This window comes from Canis lupus, chromosome 38, assembly GCF_003254725.2.
Source record: "Canis lupus dingo isolate Sandy chromosome 38, ASM325472v2, whole genome shotgun sequence".
Classification (NCBI taxonomy): domain Eukaryota; kingdom Metazoa; phylum Chordata; class Mammalia; order Carnivora; family Canidae; genus Canis; species Canis lupus.
Genome location: NC_064280.1, coordinates 13,241,161 through 13,255,262, shown reverse-complemented (window position 1 = coordinate 13,255,262; position 14,102 = coordinate 13,241,161). Strand labels below are relative to the sequence as shown.

Here is a 14,102-nt window from a genome sequence, read left to right as displayed (position 1 = left end):
TCTTACTCAAAAAAGATGGATGCTGTTGCCTATATCCCAGGCAACCTAAAGTACAAAGAAGGGCACAAGGCTCATGCCAACTAAGTAAATCCTACTGAAAGAACTTTCCTTAGAAGCTCCTCCACCAGTGATTGCATGTACTTCTTTCTTATTGACCAGAACTCACTTCACATAGCCACCACTGACTGGCTGAATGATTTTATTACGCCAACCAGAGTCAAGTTAGATATTAACTTCTTTTGATTTCAAGCAAATTTTACTGATAAGCATCCCCAAAATATGGAGAATTTTACTGTGTGATTTTTTTTTTACTTGAAATATATGTTGGCCAAAGGATATTAAAAGTTAAAGTTACTATTTGAGATTTGTGTTGCAAATCAAGAAGAATAATATTATGTACTATACTAAGATTATATAGTTATTGATTAACTAATATTTGATTTCTTTTTAATTAACTCATTCACTCACTTATACCTTAGGGAATAGTTTGCATAATTTATACCTAGGGGCTAGTTTGCATATGATTATACTTGCTGTCTCTTTCCCTCTCAAGTTGTTGTTTTTTGTTTTTTGTTTTTTGTTTTTGAAGTTATAGGAAGATTTTAGTGCAGTTTATAGTAAGATCATCAGGTCTTGAAATACATTACAGGTTATTGAGTGTTTGCCTGCATGTTTGCTTTAGGAGAACACCTTATTGAATATAGTATCTTAAGTGTTTTATTTGCCAACTATAAACCATATTAAGATAATCAGTTTTAAAATGTGGAGACTATTAGCATTTTTATCATAAATTAGCATCAGTATATCCTTGAGATTCTTAGAAACAATCTTTTAAACATCAAAACCAGCTGTATTTTTTTCTCTATGTAAATTAAGATTGCATACAGCATCACTGTCAACTTACGGTGGAAAGAAATTGATGAGTTTATAAAAACATTTAGAAAAAGAAAAATACACAATTCAAAAAGGTATATGCACAGCTATCAATATTGTGATAAATTATCCAATAATACAGAAATAGAATAATTTTAACTACTGAAATGTTGATCAAGTGTTTTAAGTCTAGTTTAAGTAATTTATAACTAAGCACCTAAATGTTTTCTTAGTCTGCTTATATTTTAAAGTAATTTTTTAATGTACATGATAGAATTTCCATCCAAAAAGCCATCTTAATAATTTTTTACGTTGCCAGTTGTGTTTGCTGAATATCATAATTATCTTTACTGCTGTGTTACCCCCTGACTTCCTTTAACTACAAAAAAAATTAATTTCTTATGAACCAAGCTTTTCAATATGTTGTAATTCTCACTAGGAATGAGAACTGTTGAGTCTTCTTTTTGTTTTAGTTCTATCCTTCATATAATAGACTCTGTATAAGCTAAGCTCCAAAGAGGAAACACTATCTAGCTTCTATTTTCTGTATATGTGATGCCTTTTTTTTTTTTTAACTTCTGCAGAATAGTAGGAGACAAGAGGGGAGACTTCAAAGCACCCATTAGAATTTTTATTTATTGTCTGAAATTCCTTTAAACAGTTGAACATTACTTTTAAGAGCATTTTGAATGTCCAGAGAGATAAAAGGATTTTTATAAACAAATTCCCTGGCAGGAGCTACATTACGTGCTATATATTTCAGGCTAATAATAAGGGCTTACTGTGGGTCAGTGTGTCATATCCCAGCGGTGTCTAGTGAGATGGAGGGTTATCTTATATGTCAGCTAGCTAACCCTGTGAACAATTTTGAGCAGGCAAGATAATGGGACTGAATTCTGAAATGAGGGTTGAAATACACTGAAATATTGTCACATGTGAGAACAATAACTTTTTAAAAATAAATGTAGTCACCTTTTGACATCATTAGGCATATTTGATAATAATTTTTAATGGGGTATATTTTAAGTGGATAGATAGGGTAGAGAGTATGAAGTGAATCATATATAATTGTAAATTTAAATAGATAAATAAAAAATCATAAATTCTGTCGTAGTGGATTTTTATTACTAGAAAGCTACTGAGCAAAATTGGAAACAGTTTTTTTTTTCTTTTCTATTATGATCACTGAATTAACATTACTTGATACTACGAAGGTTCAACTTCTTGATTGCAATTTTAAGTTTTGAATTTAAAATTACTTGTACCCAAACATAGGTGCAATAATACAGAAATCTTGAAAATTGCTTCACTTACTACATTTCCAGGACAGTATCTTCATTAACTATTATATAAAATGTGTTAATGCTTTTTTTAAAAAAAATCTAATTCTCTAAAGGATTTTTTATTCAGTCTTTCTTTGTATTTCCCTGCAAAGTCAGTAAGCAAACCTAAACATACACTAAATTTTGAGAAAAAGTTTACTTGTGTATGCAGGTGCGTGTAATGAAACTCAAGAAAATAATTGTTATTAAATGTAGATATGATTGCTCAAAATGAATTGAATAAAATAATCCATATACTATCAAGGCATATATTATAAAATTTTAGAAGATGTATAAAGATAATGAGTATAATCTAAATGTGTTGAACTGGGATGAAATTATAAAGTTTTTTTAGACCATCTTATGTACATTTTGTTTATTATTTGCCCTTTACTTTTATAAAAAGCTGGTCTTAATTCACAGTGGATTTCGTATAAATATATGTGGGCATATCCTTATTTTTCTGAAGCCCATAACATTGCAAACATCATAAATGAATGATTTAGGAAGCCTTTGGTCAGCCAGCAGAGGCCACTCACAGCTTGCTACTAAACTGGACGGCAAAGTGAAACTCCTTTAATCACTATTGGCCGTCATTCCAAGCTGGTTAATTTTTAGTTTCTTACTCAAAAAAAAAAAATTATTACCATGGAGCAGTATGAAAAAAAAGTTGTTGCTGTATTTGTTTTTTAATTATGTAGTGATTAATCTTTTCTATTAAAGCATTTAGATCATTCATTATTAGTGTATACCAGAAATGAGAATTTATGCACTTAATAATTAGAAGTATTATTATTCTAATAGGCCAATCATTCTAAATTCTTAATTATTAATGCTGACTTAATTTTAACTAGGGAAAGAAAAACTTTAAAGTAAGGTTTGAAATAATTACATTGCTTAGTTTTAAATTAAAAACCTAACAGTTGCCATTGTTGTCATATATATACATATATGTATGCATACATATTTCTAATCCTTCATCAGTTTAGTATAATTCGCATTTTGACAATTCTTTTAAAGAACTGTATTTGCTGCTGTTCCTTGAACATGTGTCGAGCTTACTTGCAGATTATCCAAAGTCTGTCTTCATTCACTACTTCATGTGATCCTGGCAGCTGAAAGGTTGGCATCTTCCCTTTGACATATACGGATTCCTGCTAGGAAGGCTAATCCGCAATTGAAAGGCAAGCCTTGTGCTCCTCTGTGCTTTATTTCCCCTGATTTTTTGATTCTTTGTAAAACCTTCTTGGTTTGAAGGTGTAATCTCACATTTACATTGATACCTGCTTTTGAAAGAAAAAATACCTGCGTTCTCTAATTTTTCCAAGTTTCCAAGAACGCATAGATACCTGCGTTCTCTAATTTTCCAAGTTCTTTCGCATATTGTCATCACGGAATGCTTACCCGGCTCTGGTATAGTTTTTAAATTTTTTACCCCCTTGGTTGTGATGCCTGGTATAGTAGGGCTATTTCTTATTCCTGTTAATCAATTATAACATGTGCTAAGAGCTCTATTTGGACCACTGTGCTCTTCCTTGCCTATTATCTAAAATAGCCCCATAGGTTTCCCTGAAGTTACGTGTGAGGACCAGAGCATCATCCAGGCTGAAGGTTTTCCAAGAGTAGATTCTAGATTCAGGCAAGCATCTCCTGCAGCAAATCCTCAAATAGAGAAAACACTTATTCTGGTGTATTGTCTCCTTTGGTAGTCCTGTAGGGAAAGAAGTAGTAGGTTGTGAATAAGACAATTTAGGTTCAGAGTTAGCTCTCTTTAGTCTTTGTGATCCAGTGTGTGTGTCTCATCTGAAATTTGAGAATAATGATGCTTACTCACTCTATCCACCTTGCCTGTGAAAACATCTTACAAGCAGGCAAGAGTTATAAAGTTTAGGAGAGTCATTATCATAAATAATAGCAATATTTCTACCAACTATATTATCTCTTGATGTGTCACAGTGGTCATTATCACACTTTCTTTGCTCATTTATTCATGTTTACATCCTTCCAAGAAGGATTAAAAATCACTAAAAATATAATGGAACGATACCTTGAGAACCAGGTAAAATCATCAGATTCATGCATGGGGTTATATCCACTACAATATCATCCAGCTAACATGAAGGCTATGAATAGTAGATGACACATTGATCCTAATAAGAGGTGTTCCCCCTTAATAATCTTCCAGTGTGAGATCTGTTGATTAAGAGTAAGATTGTTTGTGAATGTTGGTAAATTTTAAAATGAAAAGCAGTACATCTTTCTGTAATGTTATTACATTTGGCAAGATTCTAAAGGCATTTTCTTATTTGGAGAATCAAGTAATAGTGTATAAATTACTTGATTTAGTCATTTAGTACAACTCAGGTAACTCCATTGTCCTCAGAAATGGATCATCTTCCCTCCTGAGTCTTCCTTCTGGGAGGGCATTGTCTGAAGCTAAAACTCCTGATAGGTAAAAGATGTATAGTGACCTCTCCCTCCTATCCAACACATTCCCAAGCACACATCAGGCATTCTTCATGTACCTACTATTTTTTAGTTTCTTGTAGCCAGTAAAGAGGATTGGGGCTGGTCTACTGTATAAATAGACATTTTACTTTAATATAAATCTAAACAAATGAAGGTAAAATATGAATTAGCACATGAATCATTCGCTGATTTTTTTCTCTATTCTTAAAAAAAAACAACAACAAAACAAAACACCTTGGAATGAAAGGCTCCTTAAACTAAGGACTTTATCATGACATCAAAAAGATGACTCAGTGGGACAGTATATCGAAGTTAAGCCAACAGAATGGGAACTATGTACCACTAATATAGTAAATATAAGCCTAATTTTACATACATAGTAGGTAAATATTTGTTGAACTGTATCAAGTAGAGCAGTTTTGGGTTTCAAACATAGAAAATAGTCAGTTACAACCTGAGAAGGATCACACTGGAAAGTAAGGATCAGATTAGAGAGGGCTTTGAATGCATTTCTCATTAGTTTTAATTTTACTTTCAGCATAGAGCTATGGATGGCTCTGGAAATGAGAAAACTGACATGTGAAAAGCAGCGATTTAGAAAGTTGAATTTGGCAAGTTGGTAAGATGGATTGGAGCAGGGAGAGATAATTGCATACAACTCCCTTCTCACAGGTGATTTTTTTTCCCCTTATTCCTCTTAAATCAGATAACTACTTTGTTTCCCTTTAATCTTATAAATGATATCCATTTATGCTACCTGAATTGTCATTTTTGTATTGCTTTAAAAGTAATTCTAAAGTAATTTTTATTTTTTTGTACGTTGTTTTAAAAGTAATTCTAGTGTTATCTTCTTGAATGTTTTCTTTCCCCAAATAGATTGTGCCTTTTGTGAATTGTGACCACTCTGTAATATATATCAGAATAGATGACACAATGAAATATTTTATTCATTCTCCACCTATCTTGTAAGAGAACTTTTTAGAACACCGATATAAAACTCATTTGAAATACTTTTGGAGAATCTTTTTGTTTATTTTTCTGTATGGGGTTAAAAGATGAACATTTTATACATGCATTTTAACAGCTATTAATTAGGATCGGTTACTGCAAAACTTTTAGGGTATTATTTTCTTATGATTGTTTTTTAATGAAGATAAATGTGTAGACGAGCAACTATAATAAATTCCCTCCCATGTCTTTGCTCTCTTTCCCTTACTTCCTACCCCCAGGGTTTCAAGTCCTATTTTTAAGCCTGGTTTCATGGAGTTGTTTTCCTTAATATCTGTCACATATATTTGACTGACACATTTGTTGAATGTACCAGGGGGCCTGCATGCAGAGCCTGCTAAACTTTAAGGGCTTGTTTTTTATTTCAGAGAAGTTGAGTCAAATTAATACTGGTCCTTAGAGAAGCAGAAAACTTCCGGGTGTTGACACACTGGTGAGGAGGCTCATACAATGTCTCCCTGTAGCCTGGAGGCCGGGTGGATTTGATTGACCAGTCCTCACAAAATTGAAAGGCCTTCTTTCGAATGGCAGCCTGCCACCCTAAGTATTTGTCAGTGTGGGCACTGAAGCAGAATAGCATTTGGAAAGCAAATAAAATGTTCTTGTAAATAAGAGCAAAGTTGAAGGAGAATAACTATATTAGAGGGAGAGAAGGAGGAATGGCTCCGTGTGCTTACGTGGGGACATAGCACTTCATTCATTTACAGAAGGACTCTTAATCCTTGAAAATATGAGTAGGATATCCTCCATACTGATCGAGCTTTGCATTAATCCTATAAGACCGTTGTGTCTCACATATGCTTACCTGATTTGGGAAGTAATTTTTTCAGTTATGTAATTGTAGAAGAATGGGATGGGTTGTGTTCTGTTTATCTTTTGAGGAAAGTTATGAAATTGGTATCAATAAATCAGTGATAGGATAAGAAATTGTTTTAATGTATTTAATGAAATGGAGAGAATAGATATGTTGTCATTGATGTCGTTTAGCTAAATGTCCCATATATTCTTTTTTTTTTTAATTGTGGGCTAAATTTATTGGGCCCTTTCATTTTTTTTAAGATTTTACTTATTTATTCATAGAGACACAGAGAGAGAGGGACAGAGGCAGAGACACAGGCAGAGGGAGAAGCAGGCTCCATGCAGGGAGCCTGCCATGGGACTCGATCCCGGGTCTCCAGGATCACGCCCCAGGCTGCAGGCGGCGCTAAACCGCTGCGCCACTAGGGCTGCCCTGTCCCATGTATTCTTAATGGCCTTCTGAATTTCCACAGTGGTACTTACTTGTACAGCTCTTACTCAGTGTTTGTCTGTCACTATCACATTCCTGTTTTCTGAGGTTGGTCACTTGATTGTAAATAACAATAGCAAAAACTAAGGCCCACGTGATCTTTTAACTTTACATTTTGTTTCACAATCCACAAAGGCCAGAAGTCAGCAAATGCTTTGTTATGTAGAGACCATCCCTTCCTTTCTAGGTTGCGTTATCTCTTTTTTTAATTTACTAATTTGAGTAACAAACATAGGTAATGAGAAGAACTATACCTACTGTAGTTAGGACTGTAGTCTCTATTGATGTAGTGACATTTAAAAATGAATTATAAGAATTCTGGGCATATAGTGTGATGTCTAAGACTGTCATCAGCAAATATTGGCTAATTACATAAATGTCTCCAGAGTCTTAACAACAGAATACCTGTTCCCTATCTAATCTTGTGGAATAAAATCTGCTTTTTCTAACAAACTTTACTGTGTGAATATTTTATTGGATATTTTAAAGAGATGTTTTTAAATGTGTTCTTTCTTTCTAAGACATTTCTGGTATAACTGGAAGCCACTATTTTTCAGAAAATAAAATAATCACCCTACTTGTTAACTAGAAATTATAACTTTGATGTGATGTTTAAAATCGTTTCATTTATTTTTATGAAGATTATTATCTAACCCTAAATTATAAATTTTTATAACAGTGTTTCTTGATACTTATAATACTTTGAATCATCGCCTAATAATCCATGCTTCCACGTTTAAAACACACTGTAACTTCAATATAATACTGCTTTCCATGGGCTGAATTCTGTATTAAGATTTTATTCTCAGATTTTCAGTATGGGGTTTCTAGTCACAAAGTTGCAAAAGGTTCCCGGAGTAAAAACATTTTACTCCTGAGGCAGAGATCAGTGACATGAACCCTGAGAAGATCATCATGCATGGACCTCAGTGTTGCATAATTTCATTTACAAAAATTCTAAATAATGACTGTTGGCATGCCTTCGAAAGTAAAACAAAATTTGACTTGAAATAACAATAAAGGGCATTCACCCCTCTTTTTTTTAAAAAAAGGGCCACATACTATGTAAATTTGTAAAGTTATTTAAATTTCTACCTTTCATACTGTAAATCTTTTGTGAGTTATCTGCAGCAATTGAATTGAGCTTACAGTTTATACACATATGATTTCTGAGAAATACGTAGTATGATTATTTCTGACTAGATTGAAAGCTTACATTTGTATTGTGGGATAAATTAGTTAGAAATTCTGTTTTATTGTATTCAGTTGCATTGTTTTCATCAGGCAATTTATCACATGGGTGTATGTGAAATTTCTTCATTTATTAAATTTCAGATTATGTATTTCAAGCCAGAGCAAGACTTAAACATTTTTCCATAAGTATAGCTTCAGGTAAACAAGCAATTTTAGCCCTGAAAATAGCTTCTGCTTCTGTCAACACGTTGTTTATTCTTTCTCTGAGATAAAAAGTTCAGTTTTCTGATATTTGTACCAAGATAAAGTCAGTAAACAAGATTAATATAGTGTGGAAAAGGTTGTCAGCAGCCCTGGCAAAGGAAATAAGTTGCCTGTACATAGAACATACTGTAAACTGAATAAAAGTGTCAGGTCCACCATGAGATAATGTGATCATGAACCTCTAACAAAGCATGACATAGGCACAGTCGGCTTTTCTCATAGCCACAGTGTAGAAAATGGATTACTGTATTCCTGGGATACCCACCGGAATAGCATGAAAACCTCATTTTGAGATGAATGCAGGATGTAGTCCTGGAGTTGGGCCACATGTTTACCTGTGGTGCCCAAACCATAGGGTTATTAATGTCATCATCTGTGCACATTTGCAATATTTGCATTTCTTGGAGTTTCAGAGCATGTGCTGGCATCTTTGTTACCCAAGTGATAAAAGAATAAATAATTTTTTGCAGATGTTAGGTGTTTTTACATAGGCATTTTTCTGCCTCCTCGTGCCTTTTTATTGATTGTATACTTTAAGTGGCACTTTATAATTGTGGAGGGGTATTATTATTATTATTATTATGTAACTTATGACCCTTTGTTGTAAGATATGCCTTGTTGACTGGGATTGTAGATTCATTCCTGCGTGGTGCTGCTTATGTTCCCTTTTGAGAACTCTCCATAAAATCAAAGTTTTGAGTGTTTTGTTAATGAGAGTAACCCACATTATGAAAAACATGTTGAGCCTTTAGTTCCTTATCGATTTTAATTTTATTTAGAAACAGAGGAATAAAATATTCTTCTTTTAGTTCTTACATATTGTTCTATATAAATACACAGATTATTCCTGACTTCATGGGGAAACTATGAAAAGGACTCATGACTACTTCCTTAACTTGAGTTTTTGTATGCATTTAAGAAGTGCACATTATAAAACATGTTTGTATGTAGAAATTAACTTTGGTTAATTGGTTTTTGGAAATATTGCTTGCTCAACACTAATTGAGCCTCTTTTTTTCACATATGATTAAATATATGCACAATTGAGCCGACAAGAGTCGGTGATCTAGTTCTTAAGAAACTTTTTTATTATTACTATTATTATGAAGGTACTTTTAAAATAGCCTTAAAATTCCAGCAGAGGAACCACACTAAAGCGAAACAAGAGGCCGTTCTTACATGCAATGTTGTTTAGCTTTTGAGAATTAATATTTTATTCTCTATTTTAGATGGGAAGCCCTCGAATGGAAATGTCCCTATTATTCACAATCATTTTTGTTTTTGTTTTTGTTTTTAGAAACTCATCTGTGATATTTTTGTTTCAACTCTCATTTCAGGTGAGCACCCCTGGCCCTGTCAGTAACAAGAGGATGGTTCACTTTTCCCCAGATTCTCATCACCATGAGTGAGTATGCACTGATTTGTATAATCTTGTTGGGATGGTCTCCATCCTTCTTGTGGAAAATCGATAGCAATTGCTAGTAAAGTAGTTTCATTTTGTACTTCTCTTGAGAAAAAGTAAATACCTTATCCCATTGACTGTTGTGCAGGACCCATTTCAACCTGTGGCAGGAATGTCAATAAAGATTTTTTAATACGGTCATTCTTTTTATTTGTGACAGAATTTGAATTTCTACATTTTCATTATATTAAGTAGCATCAAGTTCTCCTCCTCATCATCCTTCCTCTCTCCCTTCCTCCTCACTCTTTCTAAAGCACTAAAATGCAGAAGTGACTATTTAACTCAATATTTCTCTGCTCTCTGCTTCTGCCCAGCATGAGCTGTGAAGGGACCAGGATGTATTTTCATTTATCAATGGAAAGGAGAGTTTAATTTACTAGGAGTAATTCCAAAAATTAAGCGACTGAGCTTAATTTTGGTGAATTATTGGGTGAATTCCTAGGTGCTAATTCTATTTGTCTTTACTGGAAGAATTTGAAAAGTTATATATTTTGAGTCAATACCATGTCTCCTGTGAAATTGGTTGAACTTGAAAAAAGGCTGTAAAAATGTGGAAAGACATGAATTAATGATTGAATGAATTTTCCTCTGGCGAGCAGTCCTATTAGGATCCATTAGATCCTGGCTTGTAAACCCATTCCTTAACCAATGTAGAACAAATTATTTTTCATCTATAGCTTATTTTATATAGATTATTAACAGAATTTATATAATATAAAATATTATTCATAGATTATTTTCCACGTTATTTATTTTATAGATTATAATATCATAATATTCCCTTTTAATAGTCTATTTCATTCCTTTTTATTATCCTATAAGACTTTTTCTCTATTGTTTCTCAGACAAAAAGCAAAAAAGAGTGAAGCTTTTATTACTCAGACTGACAACCAAAAGACTTGTGTATTTTCTTTTTAATGTTTTGTTTTGACACGAATCAAGAATTCTAGCAAGTAGACGTAGAGACGTTTTTAAACCAAAAATTTCATTTGATAATGATTGTAAACACTCTGAGGGCAGACAGATCTGTAGTCCTCCTATGCTAAGAGGGCCCCCTCGACAGCGAGTAGTTATTGAGTGAATGAAAACATGAAACTGTGAATTTAAAATGGAACAAATTGGATAATGTCAACTGAATATTACTTCTCAAATTAGCAAGTATGACCCCCATTGTATTCTCCTGACATCCCTTCCATACATCTCCCCAATGGTTGTTAGTCAATTAAATAAGATTTTCTAGGATGGGAACTCAGATGTCACTATTTTTAGAGTTTCCTAGGTTACCCCAATGTGTTTGATTACCATTCTATCCACACTCGCCAATAAAATAGAGTCACTTTACTACCTTACACCCTACATGCCACTGGTTCAGTCCAGTCTCTTCCTCATCTTTTCTACTTCCTGCTCCATTATTTGAAATAAGCTCTGTTACCTGTTACATTGCTATAGGATCCTAGTGAATCTTTCTGTCTCTGTTTTCTCACTATTTGAGTACATACTACTTACTTCTACTACTTACGTTCAGTTCCAATTCTTTTATTTCCCTATTTATAAGCCCCAGTACTGCCTCTTAACAGTGGAGAAACCTTGTTAGCATATTATTAAACACTCTCCACAATCTGGCTCCCATTACCTTTCCACCTTATCATTCTCTCTCCCTTATAGATTATGGTCCACCTCTCTGGTCTGCCTCTTTTCTCTGAATATGATCTCTACTTCACTGTCCTCATTAGCTTGGGATTTTGTTCTTGCTATTCAGGCCCTTTGCTCATCTTTTGATTATATTATTAGATCTTTGCTATTGAGTTGTACAAGTATCCTGTATCTTCTGGATATTAGCCCCTTATCAGATATGTGGTCTGCAAATATTTTCTTACATTCCATAGGTTGCTTTTTTTTTTTTTGAGATTTTATTTATTTATGCATGAGAGACATAGAGAGAGAGAGAGAGGCGCAGAGACACAAACAGAGGGAGAAGCAGGCTCCATGCAGGGAGCCCGACGTAGGACTGGATCCTGGGTCCCCAGGATCAGGCCCTTGGCTGAAGGCGGCGCTAAACCACTGAGCCACCTGGGCTGCCCCCCTGGTGCTGCTTTATCTTGTCAATGGTTTATTTTGCTGTGCAGAAACATTTTAGTTAAATGTAGTCCCACCTGTTTATTTTTGCTTTTGTTGCCTGTGCTTTGGTGTCAAATCCAAAAGAACATCATTGCCAGGATCAATGTCAAGGAGCTTACTTACTATGTTTTCTTCTAGGACTCTTAGGTTTCAAATCTTGTGTTCAACTCTAATCCATTTTAGGTTGATATTTGTGTATCGTATATGATAGGGCTCCAGTTTCATTCTTTTGCAAGTTGGCTGTTTAGTTTTCCCAAACCACTTACTGAACAAACTGTCCTTCCCCAGTGTATATGCTTGACACCTTTGTCAGAATAATTGACTATATATACATGGGTTTATTTCTGGGCTCTCTGTTCTGTTCCATTGATTTTTGTGTCTGTGTTTAGCCAGTTACATACTGTTTCGATGACTATGGCTTTGTAATGTTGTTTGAAACCAGAAAGTGTAATGCCTCTAGATTTATTCCCTATCAAGACTGCTTTGGTTATTTGGGGTCTTTTGTGGCTCATACAAATTTTAGCATTATTCCGTTTATGAGAAAACTGCCATTGGAATTTTTGTGATTGCATTGAGCCTGTGGATCAATTTGGGTAGTATGGGCATGGTAGCAATATTAATTTTTCCAGTCCATGAACATATAAAATATTTCCATTTATTTGTGTCTTCTTCCATTTCCTTCTTTAATATTTTATAGTTTTCAGTGTAGATGTTTTATTTTACCACCTTCATTAAATTTATTTCTAAATATTTTGTTCTTTTTGATGCTATTACATATGGAATTATTCTTAAAATTTTTCTTTCTAGTAATTTGTTGTAGAAAAAATGATGTATGAATCTTGATTTTGTATTCTGCAACTTTGCTGATTTTGTTTATTAGTTCTAACATCTTTTTGGTAGAGTTTTTAGGGTTTTCTATTTATATATCAAACAGATATGATTTTACTTTTTCCTTTCTGATGTGTCATATATATTGCCTTTGCTATGCTAAGGTACATTCCTTCTATAACCAATTTGTTGAGAGATTTTATGAAAGGATATTGAATTTTGTCAGATGTTTTTTCTGCATCCATTGAGATAATCATATGGTATTTATCCTTTTTGCTAATATAACATGTCACACTTATTGATTTGTAGATGTTAAAAACCATCCTTGCACCCCTGGAATAAATTCCACTTAATCATTATGCATGATCCTTTTAATGATTTTGGTTTGCTGATATTTTTTGTTGAAGATTTTTGCATCTATATTCATCAGGGATATTGGCCTATAATTTTTTTTTTGTAGAGTCTTTACTTGGCTTTTATATAATATAATGCTGATCTCACAATGCTACTGTGTGGAAGTATTGCCTCCTTTTTTTATTTTTTGGAAGATTTGAGAAGCATATTGTATTAGTCCTTTTTTATTTTCAACTTAAAAAATTGTATTTGCTTAGAGGCATTAGAATGTCAACAAAACAAGGTGCAGGTGTTTTTTTTTCTTTTTGCAACTACTGAGTTGTATTGAGTTAAAAGAACAATTATTTTCTATTAGCTGCTTCAGAGACAAGAGAAGTTGTGAACAGTACCATTCCTGTTGTACCTAACAGTTCCTAAGTACCGTATAACTATGTACCTATGGTTCCTGACAGTACCATATAACTAATTCATGGCGTGCACCATGAGAATCTGCTCTAGGGAAACCTGGGTAGCTCAGAGGTTGAACATCTGCCTTTGCCTCAGGTCCTGATCCCAGGGTCCTGGGATTGAGTTCTGCACCAGGCTCCCTATGCCTCTCTCTCTGCCTATGCCTCTGTGTCTCTCATGAATAAATAAATAAAATGAAAAAAAAAAAAAAAAAAAAGAACCTGCTCTAAATTTCCATGCCAATTTACAATCCCCATACTGTACTAGGCAAGGTTAGTGGCTACTGAAAATACCACCAGGACAAGGCTATCTAAAGACACATTTGTTAGTGTGTTAACTATACCAAAAAATAAAAAATAAAAAAGACACTGTACAACTTAAAACCATGACTTACACAGGCTTACATTTTTTATCTTTAAAAGAAATGAGTCGTGTATATGGGGTTTAAATGCTTTATAAACAAGAAAAAAAGAAA

The 14,102-nt window shown here is 33.7% G+C and overlaps 1 protein-coding gene across 5 annotated transcripts in view; it reads left to right on the top strand.

Moving 5' to 3' along the window:
* The window catches only part of GPATCH2 (G-patch domain containing 2), a 170,405-nt gene that overhangs the window by 93,671 nt on the left and 62,632 nt on the right, over positions 1–14,102 (top strand). For all 5 annotated transcript variants that reach the window (XR_003125662.3, XM_049106947.1, XM_025420987.3 and 2 more), the window contains exon 6: positions 9,756–9,823. Coding sequence is in view for 4 of the 5 variants with exons in the window: in XM_049106947.1 (XP_048962904.1) it covers positions 9,756–9,823 (68 nt within the window). In the remaining variant the exon portion in view is untranslated. The remainder of the gene's footprint in view (positions 1–9,755; positions 9,824–14,102) is intronic.